The sequence below is a fragment of the Apus apus genome, chromosome 11 (genome assembly GCF_020740795.1).
Source record: "Apus apus isolate bApuApu2 chromosome 11, bApuApu2.pri.cur, whole genome shotgun sequence".
Lineage (NCBI taxonomy): Eukaryota > Metazoa > Chordata > Aves > Apodiformes > Apodidae > Apus > Apus apus.
The window spans coordinates 14,127,983-14,142,311 of NC_067292.1; the positions used below are offsets into that span (position 1 = coordinate 14,127,983).

The window sequence follows — 14,329 nt, forward strand, 5'->3', positions numbered from 1 at the left end:
CCTTAAATGGCCCCATTGCATTCACTGGGACTTGGCTGTCAGTTTGAATTGTTCCCCAAGGTTTGATGTCCTAGTGTTAAAATGCTAGAGGAGGGGGAAGAAGTTGTTTCTATTTCTGGGGGCAGTCTCAAAATAAACTGCTGTCTATACCCAGTGTAGTCCAGTGCTTGATGCTCAAGGACTCCCTCTTCACACTGTGATTCCAAGGCATTTATTTTTGGTGGCAGGCACTAAGAAACCCAGGCAGCTTACTGCAATCCACTGCTGGATGGGGTATTCAGGAAAAAAGGTTTCAGGGGCTAAGATCTGGTCCAAAGGGACAGCATTTTACTCATTTACACAATGTGTTGACCTTGCTGGAATGTCATCTGAAAAAGTCTCTGCTAGTAGCTGCTCTATGCAACATTTCCTCTTCTGTAGTTACTGTCTCTGGGGTGGTAGAGCCCTTCCTGGGTTAAAAGTACTCTCTCCTTGTCTTCCTCCTCTGCCGAGCAACTTGGTAGGGTCTGCTTTGAAGAATAGGCTTTTAAGTCAAAGCCAGTGTAAAACAGTGCACTGAATAGTCAAACAATGTTAGTGTTTATTGAAGAGTCTGTATTCTCACTCAGTTCAAAAGATTTTATTTCGGTGTCATCAGTCCCTGGTTCAATTTAAGCTATAGCAGTATGTTGTTGACACTTTTGGATCTGTTGCTGTTTTTCAGCATTTGAGAATTCATGAGTTTTAATGTAATAGATTGTTCATTATAGAATATAAGTTTTTACCAGAAGCCTTATCAGACAATGCTAACATAACACAGAGACTGGTAGAAAAAATGTTTTTAATGTATCCAGAAATTGTAGCACTGAATTCTGAATTTTTGTGTGTTTAATCATTAGAGAAAGATGTTGCATCTAGGTCACAGGGAACAAAGAAAATATATGCAACACCCTTACTTAACTGTAAAATGGGTGATTTTGGGAACAGAATTGCAAAAGTCTTTTCTGGAAAACCTGACATACATTACTCAAAAGCTATTTGAATAAAGGCATTTTATTTTTTTAATTCCTTCATGCAGTCACTAAAATCCTGAAGTTTCAAATTAGCTGTCTTAAGAATTTTGCTTCAATCATTTTTCTGCATCTCCTTTTAGGAAAATTTGCTTTTATCCATACTGCCAGCTCACATCTCTATGGAAATGAAGCTAGCAATTATAGAGCGACTAAAGGAAACCAATGATAATAGGCAAATGCATGACAACAACTTCCACAGTCTGTATGTAAAAAGGCACCAAAATGTTAGGTGAGTGGAAACTCTAGAACTAATTATATTAATCTGCTGATTTTTATCAGTGAAGCTAAAATTTGGAGGTAGACTTTCAGGCTGAAGCAAGCTTTCCTGTTGTGGGAAGATAATGTGTCTTGAACTGATGTGCTGTCTTCTAAATCAGTTGAGTTACTTGAACACTTTTTTTCTGAAGATTTTTTCCAAAGAGAGAGATGTTTTCTGTTAAATGTATTCTAATAATTAAGCTGACTCTGGAAGAGACACATCTTCGCTTAGTTTTTTTCCTTTTGTTCTTGTTCAGCATTCTTTATGCAGACATTGTAGGATTCACTCGCCTTGCCAGTGACTGCTCTCCTAAGGAACTAGTGGTGATGCTGAATGAACTTTTTGGAAAGTTTGATCAGATTGCAAAGGTACGTGTTGCAGTTTGTTGTGCAGTAGCAATGAAGGCCACCACTGGAAAAACAAGTATTTTCTTCAAGACAAGGTGTTAGTGCTTCTGAAGTCAGGAAGGGAAGACTGCTTTGGCTTTAATGCTAACTAGCAGAATCACATAAAAACAAAATTTAAAACAAAAATAGGAAATTTAGCAAGTTTTTACTGTAATTCCAATTTGTGAGCCTGGAGGTTTATCTGTATTGTTCAGGGAATTGTCTGATGGCAATAAATGATTGTAATAGGGCTGTAAGAGTTCTAGAAGCTCTATTGAGGAACTTTGCTGTATTAATTTGGGATTGTTTGTTGGCTCTATAAATGGAGAACTCTCAGGCACACATTGAAATTCAGAAATTGAAGATAAACAAATGGCTTATAATTCAGGTGTTAATAAAAATGAAGAATAAAAGACAAATAAGTAGATTTCATCCTTTAGATGGTAAATTCTGTTATTTTTATTTATAGTTTCTCAATTGTGAACAGTTCCAAGAATTAAGTCAGAATCTAGTAAGATGACTTTATTTCAGAAATGTGTGGAGGTGGTAATTTCTGTTGCTCTCAAGTGAGCAAAGTTCAGGCATCTGAACATGGGGAAGGACAAGTAAGCTTTGCTTCAACACAGGTTGAACGAAGCCTGACTTTCTGAAAATGCTATAGATAAGTCCTAGCTTTGGTGTGTTTAGCCTACTTGCAGTTCACTTGTTAAATATGTTTGCTGTAATTTCACAGGAGAATGAATGCATGAGAATAAAAATCCTGGGAGACTGTTACTACTGTGTCTCTGGCCTACCTGTGTCCCTACCAGTTCACGCCAGGAACTGTGTTAAGATGGGACTTGATATGTGTGAAGCAATAAAGTAAGTATAGCACAGAAGACTCTACAGTATGAGGGTTATGAAGATATTGAATAAAGTAATTAATAGTTTTCTTGACAACATTCAAAGTGTATTTACTAGCTGCAGTTGGACAGTTACGCATTGTTAGCTCATGAGTTTGTCTCTTGTCTTTGTACTAATTGTATAATGAGCCTAACCATTAACAGATGTCTAGGGGCAGGACAGAAAATCAAAAGTGTAATTTATGCTCCAGTACTCTCCTCCCTCCACAGGCAGGTGAGAGAAGCCACAGGAGTGGATATCAGCATGAGGGTTGGCATTCACTCTGGGAACGTGCTGTGCGGCGTGATCGGCCTCCGGAAGTGGCAGTACGACGTCTGGTCGCATGACGTGTCCTTGGCCAACCGCATGGAGTCTGCCGGAGTTCCTGGGTGAGCGTCTTCCCTCTCCGTGCTGATTCACTCTGTCCTCATGGTTTTCCTAATCCAGGCTTATGAGTTTGGAATTTGTAACTGTGCCATGACACAAATCCTCATAATGGGATGGTGAAAATAGGACAAATGTGTATTTACCAGAGCTGTCAAATGTTAGTATTTTCTGATTCTGTTTTTAATGAACTAAAAATTATATTCTTAGGCAAGTGACTGCTGCTTGACCTTCCCTTCATTGAAGAAACTTGTACCTCTTCAGCACTACATTGTGTGCACGGGGATAATATTATATTTGTAAGTTTAGTTAAAAAATAGATATGCTACTAATGTTGACAAGGGAAAGCTGCATATTTACCTAGTGGTTCAGTTAATATATTGATCAGTCCCCCTTGATTTATATTAGCTCCATATTCACCATCAACACCTCCCAAGAAAACACAGCTCAGAATTTAAAATGCAGTCTGATGAGGAGCACTTAAGCAAGGAGAATTTGGAACTATTGGTTGTTGCCTATTCTCTCTGCATAGTCTTTGTCATGGGCAGAGCAGGAAGGAAAGTGAGTAGTCCTGAGCTGAAAAAGCTGTAGCAAAGCAGTAATGTAATTTTCCGTGTGCTGCTCACCTGTGCAGAGGGTTGGGTCTGAGGTTGATATTCATGCTGCCTATTTGAAGATGCTTATTAAAAAGGACAAATATAATTTATTTTTTTTTAAACGCAAACACTAGCATTTTTATTTTCCTTATTTCAGAAAGTATACTTTCTTCTTGTCTATATTCTAAGTTGAACTTGGGGCTTAGAATTCAGCTAGGACCATATTAAGAGTTCCTTTTTTTCAATTCCTAAATGAGACCATGATTTTCTTATGTTCTTGGTTCTGTGCAAATTAATACTCATTAATTGAATGGCATTCACATGGATTTATGTTTAAGCATTAAAGTATTGGTGTCTTTTGGAAAGTTATTCTAATCAGTGACATTACAGGATTTCTTTTTATTTCTGTGCCTCAGACAGCTTTTAGGTATATGCTTGTAACTTAAAAACTGATTTCTTCAAAATTATATGGGAATATGAAATTATTCTTCTGTATTGGTGACCAAAACAGGAAGAAAACTAATTCGAGCTTGGTTATCAGTTGCAATACCTTCCAGGTTGAGAGTTTAGTGTGTTAACTCAGCATGATTAAACGAGAATACACAGTTGTAAAGTTTCTTTTGTTGGTAAAGCAAACACTATGACTCTGAATATGGCACGAAAACATACTACTCTTAGTCACGTTTAGGATGGAAAAATTTGATTATTCCATTATGTTCTTTGTGCTTATGTTTGATAATATCTTAAAGAATAAAGCTGGTTTAGGTTGATTTGCTGGTTCTGAAACATTACACTTGGTACTTCCTATACCTGTATATGTCTGGCACTTGCTTATCATGTGTTTCAAAACTAGCCAGTGGAAAACTTCCATTTGGGGAAGACTGAGCCTTACAAGGAGAATGGGTTTCTATTTGTCATGCAGATGTTAAATTTTGTTTCCTGCTCTTTGGAAAAAAATGTCTGCGATTCCCAATTCTAATGTTAGATGGTCCTGCTCCTTTGGAAGCAGAAGTTTTGTCACTGAGATCAGTTTGACATTCTTATTTAAAATAGAAAGTATGTACGTTTTGAGTTTCCGTAAAGGAAGGAATTCTAAAAACTCAAAGGATGCAGGAAAACTTCTGACTAAAAATACTTTATTTCAGTTGACAGAGTATCTTTGTTCTTTTTCTTTCTGATTTTAAAAATTATTTGCCCTTATAACAATCAAACACATTACTAAAGCAGAAAGGACTAGCATAAAACCAAAATGAAAAATGCATTTTTGACCAGTTCTCTCTAATATGCATATGCCTGAAAGATCAGAATAGGTTAATGCCTGGCCTGTTAGCATAGGAAATGGAGAGCTCCGTGTTAGGTATTCTGTGCTAGCTGCTAAGTGCTATAATGCATGCTACAGCTTGCCTTTCAGAGGCAGCTTTAATGAGAGCATCTTTTACTTATGTGCTGATCCTGGAATCCAGAAAGGATTAGTAACTGCTGAGAAATAATCGGCAGAGGAGTTTAAATGGAAAGAAGTTTGCAGTAACATCTGAAATATATGGTAGTGTGGGATCTGGGGGAGAGGAAGCTTGGTAAATTAAAAATAGTGGATAATGAACAAATGTACTGCCTTTTGAGATAAGTGGAAAACTACAGAAAACTTGCTGCAGTACGTGACTGTGTTTTTAAGCCTCAGTTAATAGAGACATCACCCAGTATGCCTCAGTGCCTATGGGAGAAAATGATGCTTTGGAACAAGCTTTAGAATTTCAAATTTGAAAATTTGCCTTGACTGCAAATCTGCACAACCAGGGTAACAATTAAAAAGGAAGGTTTTTGAGACAATTAGCACTAAACAAATAAAAACTTGCATCCTGTATATGCCAAAACTCTTACCTTTTGGTTCCAAAAGGATTGAAGAATTCTTTGTTCTTCCTTTTGGTAAGCTACAGCCAGTAGTCTTCAGGTCTTAGCTAAATTACCTTTAGGCAAACATACATGCAGCATAGAGAAGTAGAGGCAGGTGGGACAGTGATCCCCACCCTTGCTCTCTGCAGCTAGGCAGAAGTGTGCTTGCACACTGTCAGCTTCCCTTCTGGAAATGTACTATTCCCAGCTCAGTGCTGACAGATTGTAGGACTGACAGCACAGTGTTTAACCCCTCTGTGCCAAAGAAAAATGAGAGAAGCTGTGGGAAAATGAAAAATTAGACAATAGAATACGAGAAAATAAATGGTATTTTATGAACTCACTCTTGTTGAGAGATTCTATGGAAAGATATTATTGGTAATTTATATGCAAATATATCACTTGGGATACTGAACTAAATTATGTGAATGGGTACAGAAAAATACCAGCTGCTCCCCTTAGAACTGTGTTGTTGTTGCTGTGTTATGCTCTTCTCTGTTTCAGTCACAAAAGGTAGACTTTCAGATCTAGCCTCCTAGTTGACAGAAAACCCTTTCCAGCTTTTTTTTTCCTGACCTTGTAACTATCTCCTTCATTCCTCATGCATTTCTAGCATGAGACAGTTCTCACTTGTCTTTTGTTTGTGAAGTTTCCTTGCAGCTCCTTCCATCTGAACAACCTGCCTGTGAGTCTCTGTCCTGTCAGTTGTCAGGTCTCGTTTGATCACGTTTATTTTTGTTTCTTGTATGTCTCTGTTTATTTCAATTACATTTTATACTGGTATTATCTCATTCTGGGAAGTGTTTTATAGCATACTCGCTATGAAAGATGTATGACAAAGAACTGCAGTAAAGGATTGTAAATATGGTTAACTTCAGTCAGGATTTTGTAGTTGGCTGCCAAAGCACAAGATGGCTGAAAAGCAGAAATGTCAGCAGTAGCAATTGAAATGTAAATTAAATGCTTAATGTGACCTTTCTGTAAGCTTTTGGTTCTCTTGTTCTTTCTCCCCTTCTCAGCCGTGTACACATCACTGAGGCAACATTAAATCACCTAGGCAAAGCTTATGAAGTAGAAGAAGGGAATGGACACCTGAGAGATCCTTACCTTGAATCCATGAATATCAAAACCTACTTAGTGGTTGATCCAAGGGTATGTATTTTAAATATGTATATTTATTAGAATATATACTTACATTTTAAGTATATAGGTGTCTGTGATGCATGCACCTTTTAAATTCAGGAACAGAAAAAAATAATGGCATAAGTCACTTTAGTAGCTTGGATTTGGGATTTCAGATCTGAAAGCACATCCTGCTGTTTTATGACATGACTTTTATCATGAAAGCAGCAGTTATTATGCTGAAACCTCTTATGTGGCTCATGTAGACTAAAAATACATATTTGACTATGTATTTCTGTGAAGTGTCTCTGTCAAAATATCCAGGGCAAATGTGGGATGAGGTAATGAGAGAATACCTGTACACTCTGTGACCACTTCCAAATAAAATATTGCTTGTAAAATAGCTTCTGACATTTTCCTCACTATCTTGGATGTGAGATCCACCTTCTTTTCAAGGTGGAAAGCCAGCAAATGTTGGTTGTCCCTGAGAGCCTGGTAACTGCCAACACCTGGAGCATTGCTATTTTGAATCAGCATGTTGTTGATGAGTAAAATATTTCAAAAGAAAAAAGAATGAAAATTACAAACTATTTTCCTTTGGGATCTTTACAGGAAGGAACAGTATAGAGACACTGGTAATTAAACAGAACTCGCTCTTGTCTTTGCATGTTTTATGTACTCAGCACTGTAACCCCTCTTACATGTACACAGAACATATTATCAGAATGAGGATCTAAGTCTATTAAAATGTTTCCTGCTCACTTGAAGATACTTGTGAAATGTTAGAGAATAACCAGTCATTTATGTGTTGGTTTATTCTGTAGTTTTAGTTTCCTTTTAGACCCACAAGGCTATTCCTGTATACCCTATATATGCTGCCTGACTCTTCACCTCCAATGCAGGGCTGTAATCTAATATAGAGTCTGTAACTTGTGGGATCTTCTCCCAGCCACTATTTTGATTTGCCTTGGCTCAGTAATTAGCATCTTTATCACCTGCTGTTGTGCTGACAGCAAGGAAATTGTATCCATTCATAAAAGGTCCTGCAATCTCTCATATAATCATAAATAAACCAGGAAGTTTGAATGTTGCAGTGTTACAAGCAAAGGCTTGTAGAGGCAGCTGAAGGAAATTAATTCTGTCATGATTTGCTTAACCTCATTAATTAAATGAGATAAAGGAATCAAGGTTGGCTGACACATTGCTGATACCTGCTGATGTGCTTAAGAGTCCTGCAAAACAGACTTATTTTCTACTTCTGAACCACTTAAGCACGCAGAGCTTCATTTCTTTGTAATTTCAATCGTTTTCTGTTGTCTAAATGACTCTTTTTTTTCTATTAGTCTAAACAATGCCTATCAAATAATCATCTCCCTAAAACAAGAGTTAATGATGGGCTGAAGATGCGAGCGTCTGTTCGGATGACACGGTATTTAGAGTCCTGGGGAGCAGCCAGGCCCTTTGCCCACCTGAACCACAGAGAAAGTGTGAGCAGTGACTCTTCAAGTTCACAAGGGAAGCAAAGGAAGGTGAGGTTTGAAGTAATGGTTGTGAATGAATAGTATGCTACAGTTGCAAACTGCTTTTTGTGTCTATGGTGTGAATCTTGAAATCTGACATGGTTTTTGTGGCTCAATTTCTGCCATTGCCCTTGATGGGCTAAGTGTATGCAGAACAAAGAAGGCACCTGCACAACAACAGTTTTTTTGCCAGAACTTAATGGTATTCAGACTCTGCCAATCTCTAGCATGCCATACTCATAGTAAACCTTTCAAACTATCTGGTTTCCCCTGACGTTTTTCCATCTTGAGATCCTGCTTCCTACATGTGGTTTTGGAAGAAAGTTAACTTAGCCTAGCCTAAGACTTCAAAAATTAAGCAAACCCATTTTCCTTCCATCTGCCATTCCCAAAAGCTGAAAGTTGTCCATACTTTAAGCTGTGCTCCTGGAGGCTCAGCAAGGCTGTACTACTGTGGACAGGTAGCTGTAGCAAATTTAAAATTAAGTATGTCTCCATTCAGGTTTGTGGAAATTATTTCCAGTCTGCTTCTCTCTGCTGATGTTGGTTAGTTCAGTGCATGGAGACAAATAAGACGGAAGATCTGTTCTATTATTTTCTAAGAAGATTTTTTGGTCCAAAAAATGGTCATTTGTTAAAACAAAAAATGGCTGGAAATGGTTGATTTTGATAAACTTTTCTATTTGACAATGATTCTTGATTTTTGTTTGTGAATAAAACTGTTTTTGGCATTTTCCTGAAGATTAGTTTCAATAGTTGCTTGCCATGTAATGAGTGTGTAACTTATTCTTAAATCCTTATTTGATGTAGGAAATACCTTTGTGTTCCACTGGACGCCAGAGAACTTCCGATAGGTTTGTCAAGTACTTCCTGTTTTTTGAAATATGTGATCCTGTGCTCTTCTTGCAGCTCAGTGTGCTGTAAGGGTGTAATCTTTTCCTGATTAATCGCTGTGTGTAATGCTATTCCTGCATTAGAAAGGCTAAGCTAAATCTTTGGCCTTAAAAAGGCCAAACAGTTTAGCAGACTAACAGGAGCTCCCCCCACCCTCGCTGCAGTTTACTGGTCCCTCAGTCATTCAGGCTGCATTTTGCTTTGTGGGCTGGAGCAGGATGGGGTGGAGCAGAGAAGTAAGAGACCCCAAAAGCAGTGGAAAACAAAACACCTCATATATTGTGTACAGGTATATATTGTGACCACTTGTGCTACCTCAGCTTTTAATTTTCTTACTCATGGATGCTAGATTTGTTTGTAAATAATATAAAACAAAATAAATACAGTTTGACATAATATTACAAGTAAATATATTTTACAAGATATGTATTTGGTTAGTAGTATTAATGTAGTGTAGTAACAAATTGGTCCTATAAGTAGACATGCTTGCAGTGGTACCTGTGCTACTGAGTTAACCACAAAGATGATTTGTATTTGTGAAACATTCTCTTAGTTTATCAAAATATTGTATTGAAAGATACCTAGTTTGAGTAACTGGAGAAGTACTTGGTAACCTGCATATGGATGTATGTGTTTCTCCGTTTGGAACGTTCTTGTTTAATTTTCCCCTGGTAGCTTACCCCACTTGTGTACTGAGAAAGTGTGGGTCTCTGTAGCCGTTGGTTGTTTCTGAATAGCATGTGTGACGTGGACTTCATTTTGTTCTCAGAAATTCATCTCAGAAGGGAAGGATAGAGGAAGATATTTATGATGAAATGATGTCAACCATCGAGGGCCTCAGTTCAACTAAGTATGCAGTATTTTATTTTTCTTCATCTTTTGTTTAAGAATAATCTGCATTCTCAATTTGAAGTCTAGATATAAAATTTACTTCTCAAAAATGAAAAGTTACCACAATTTTTGTCTTGACTCTTTTGTTTGGTGTTTTTTTTTTCCTTGTTAGTTTTTTAATTGTTTTATTCCTTTTTTAATTTGAATGTTCAATGTGGTGTAGTACCATGCAAGAGCAAAATTATTGCTTTTTTTCTTATGACTGTCCAAGTAATGAGTTGAACTGCAGTGTAGGATGGGAGAAGAAGTTAATGTTTCTGTTCTGATTTCAGAAGTGTCAGGAAATGGGGCTCAGTCCTGAACCAAACCTATGTATAAAGTAAAAATACAGTTTTGGGGGTAATAATAGAATTGCTTTAGTGTCTGGTTCACTTAAGGTAAATGGTCCATCCATAGCAAGTGGTGCAACTGACATTACGTTTGCATTTAGAATCAGCCAAACACAGAAAATACTGTTGGTGGTTGTTGGTTTGGGGTTTTGTTTGGGTTTGTTCGTTTTTAATTTCAAATACAGTATTTAAATTCCTATCAAATGTAAAACATGGAATTTGAGGAAAAAACTTCTTTTATTTAAATTATAGCAAGATCAGTATCACTGTACACCAGCTTTTCCTAATAGGGGCCAGATGTTTATTATTTAGGGGAAGTTATTGGAGGGTGTGAGCCATTGCTAACATCTGCTATTATACTTGCCTATTTGTAAACCTTGTGGAAGGTCTGGGGTTACATATTGCATGTAACTGGCAGACACTACTGTCCATGAGAGTGTTCTGGATCTGCCTGTCAGCTACATAAAAATGTTACTGCTTGTATGCTATGAAACAAAAAGACCTTGCAGAACTGTCAAATATGTGCAATGCCACCCTGTGTGCTGTGGTGTCTCAACTACAAGGATGATTTTGCAAACTCTCCTTGGCCTGTTCCTTACATTTTGTAACGTGTCTCTTTGAAAGCAGTCCGTGGTGTGGCAAATCAGATGACTTCTATGGATTTTCCCTGATTTTTGCTGAACCTGGTCTTGAAAAAGAGGTTGGTAAGAGCAAAACAATCCTTTTTCATCTTTGATTTGCCTGTCAGAGCCGCATAAAAATATGTTTGAAACTGTTTCATTGTGAAACTGGATTCTGGAGATGACTGCACATCCAAAAGGGGTTTTGGTAACTAATGGAAAGATCTCATGATTTGTTTGTGTTGGTCAGTCTTCCTTGATAATGCTAATTCTGTAGATGAAAGGAGATTATCTCTAATCTGTGGTTAAGTTCTTCTCTTAAGGAGTTTGACAACTTTACTATCTGCATCCATAATGAAAATTCTTTGCTTTCTGTGGTTCATTCAAGTTAATTGCAAGTATAATACTGTTATTTGTAAGGAACAGTGTACTTTTTCTGTTTGAACAACTGTTCTTCAATTTACTGTGCTGTGGTGTGCTGTGTGCAGCCACTGGGGTGTGTATATGTACACTCTCCAGATTTACATCTGTGTATATCCTCTTTTATAAGGATTTTGACTACCTGCATCTGTCAAGTGCTTCTTTACGTACTGGGTCAGTTTCTTTCTAGGTTGGAAACTATCCTTTGGACTGGGCTGTTTTTCTTGACAGATGTTCAAGTGAATTTTATTTTGTGGTTTTCTTTTGTCATCTTTCTAGTTCTATGTTTTTTTTTAATAGTACAGTAAAATATACATGCCATCCCAAAATCGTATTACAACTTAAAAACCCCTTGGAGTTATCCTTAAGACTTACCACCTTCTGTGTTTCAGTACCGCACCATTCCTATTCTAAAGCTGAAGAGTTACTTCGCGTGTGCCAGTTTTGTCTTCCTCTGTATATTTCTCATACAGATGTTTATAATGCCAAAGTAAGTGTCAGTATTGTAATGATTTATAACTCGAATGAACCAATCACTGAAATGAAACTCATGTGCATGAAACTTTTTTTGTCTTTTGGCATTCCTGAGGCTTTATGTTTAAAAAACACGCACCCCTTTAGGACTAATTTACCCCTTATTAAACGAGTGCATTCATGTTGTTGGCATAAGAGACTGGATATGAGTATGAAAAGAAAAGATAAATATTTCTTTAATGTTGTGTTTGCTTAGTGCACACAGATGATCAGTTAAGAGAGAAATACTATTTTATAAGAATAGTTGGCTGTAAGCCATGGAGTGAACAATAGAAAAACAGGATTAGCTGGTTAAAATGTGCTCAGTGATCCTTTCATCTGTAGGGATACAAGAAGGGGACTTCAAGCTCCTTCTCTTACCTCCCAAAAGCAGATGTTTGGTAATTCTGAAGTTCATGGCATATTTGTTTTTCATGGCATAGTGGTTCAGACTGTCACCGAGGAGTAGAATATTTTTAAGTAGTGTTTGTGCAACAGAGCAACAGTAACCTGTGCAAGGTTATGGTGATCCAGTGCCACTAGAAGAAAAAATCTATTTGAGTTTAGAGAAACACTGTTAGCAAACATTAGTCTGAATTGCAGTTTGAAGTTTTTTTTCATTTAACTCCATTTTATTTCATGCTTTCTTTTCTGTTTAGAACTGCAAAACTAGGAATTTCCTTTGGCGTTGTGGCCATCATCATTGCACTTATTCTGCTTGTGTGCTTTGCTGAGAAATGCATGGTGAGTTTGTTTTTTAAAATGTTTCCTGTTTTTGAAAGTGCAGAGATGTGATTTGGCAACTCGGTCTATCGTTTAGGATGGTGAATTGAGCTGTTAATTTCAACAGGAGTTGTAAGGAGCCTTGAACTTCAGATTACCAGAAGATTTCATTGCCTGAAACAGATTTTCATGTCTGAAAATTTTCGCTGTAATTCAGAATTATTTGGGTGTCAGAATAGATGAGTAGGAAGGAGTAGGAAAATATTAACAATTGCTGGGTTTTTTTTTTATTTTATTTTTTATTGTCTTTAATAGTAACTTTAGTTGTAAATCCTGGTATATTCTATGCTGGAAACAACATTAAAATCAAAATACTTTTGAATTCAATATTAGTTTTCAGAATTGTTTAGAAAGCCCCATTAAAATGGCAAACTCATGAGTAATTTATTGGCAACAATTTCATAGCTGTTAGAATTCCAAATTCACCATTACATCAATCTGGACACTTTGCACTTGTAGTTCCTTTTTCTTGGCATTATTAAATATATTCAATAACTAATATACGTAGTGATGTAGAGACAGCCCATAGTGACACAGAATTCAACAATACAAAATTAAAAAAAATCCTCCTCCAGTTCCTTCTCCAGGAACTGTCTGGAGGCAGGGGTGGAAGAGGGAAAGGATTGTAGGTTGTTCCTTAAACTCATCAGATTTATATTCTGCTAGACTAAAGGTGAGAGGGAATTCTGAAGTTCTGTTGAGAACATGCCACCATCATCCTATCACAGGGTGGTGATTGTGGTCCCCCAGGAAAACTGCCACAGGAAGAAATGGTCTCTTAGAGAGCCAGGTTCCAGATGTGTAAAAGGGAAAAGTAAAAAAAAAAAAAGTTGCACCCTGTACCAGTACTTGGGATGAATTTCATGTTTTATTTCAAAGGACAGTTAGCATATATGGTGTTTATATGTATATATTTATATATATATATGAGTGGATGGATTTTTATATATGTGTGATTGTCTATGTAGAGAGAAAGAAGTCTGTTTATATGTCTGCACATATGGTTTCTACATATGTAAAAACACACAGAGAAAAGAAAAGGTAATTCCAAGACTGCAGTTGCATCAGACTTGAGCTTTATGCTAGGAATGTTTTGGTACAGCATCCTTGAATAGTGCTTGGAATCTTTAACAGTATATACTTTACTAGATGTTTTTCTCTGGCAACAAAGAGAGATATGAGCATTGCAAAGAAGAGGACTGCCTGTGATTGGTTTCAATTTAGTAATCTGAAAATGTAGTTCCAAATATAACATTATAGCTCTGTAACTAAAAAATACAACATAGGTTGTCACTGTGTTTTCAGTAATATTTCTCTACAACTTTTAGTCAGATGGTAATTTTGTATTTTTAAAATGGAAATTAAAAAAATTTTAGCACCCAGCCCCTTTGAAATAAGGAAGCACTAGCTCCATTTTTGGTCGTGGAAAGGAATAGGCATTTAACCTGAATGACTAGATTCAAAGTTCTAAGTTAAGATTCCAGTTAAGACTCTTAGCACTCTCCTGCAGAGAAGAAAGTATTTTGCATTTAGAGATATTTCTTCCCATGTATTGAAGAGTTATCAATGTTACTGAAACAAACTGATTTTGTTCACAGAAGTGCTGCTCAGAGCGGGGGCCTTTCCTGCGCCATCTCTGTGCTGTCTCAGAGAAGGTGGAAACAAAGCCTTTCCTCAGGCTTCCGTTAGCAGCCCTTACTATAGGTGCCTTGCTGACCATAGCCATCTTTAATTTGGTAAGTAATCACATTATCTATTTTTCTGGGAACTTCTTGTGACATTCACAGC

General features: G+C 37.0%; 1 protein-coding gene across 4 annotated transcripts in view; it reads left to right on the forward strand.

Annotated features, from left to right (window-relative positions):
* ADCY7 (adenylate cyclase 7) overlaps positions 1–14,329 on the forward strand; it is a 65,313-nt gene that overhangs the window by 40,693 nt on the left and 10,291 nt on the right. For 3 of the 4 annotated variants that reach the window (XM_051629524.1, XM_051629523.1, XM_051629526.1), the window contains exons 7-18: positions 1,133–1,281; positions 1,568–1,679; positions 2,431–2,558; positions 2,810–2,968; positions 6,469–6,601; positions 7,915–8,100; positions 8,902–8,945; positions 9,755–9,835; positions 10,830–10,905; positions 11,638–11,735; positions 12,418–12,502; positions 14,140–14,277. In XM_051629524.1, the coding sequence (XP_051485484.1) occupies positions 1,133–1,281; positions 1,568–1,679; positions 2,431–2,558; positions 2,810–2,968; positions 6,469–6,601; positions 7,915–8,100; positions 8,902–8,945; positions 9,755–9,835; positions 10,830–10,905; positions 11,638–11,735; positions 12,418–12,502; positions 14,140–14,277 (1,389 nt within the window). The remainder of the gene's footprint in view (positions 1–1,132; positions 1,282–1,567; positions 1,680–2,430; positions 2,559–2,809; positions 2,969–6,468; positions 6,602–7,914; positions 8,101–8,901; positions 8,946–9,754; positions 9,836–10,829; positions 10,906–11,637; positions 11,736–12,417; positions 12,503–14,139; positions 14,278–14,329) is intronic. The other variant, XM_051629525.1, reaches the window with a different exon arrangement.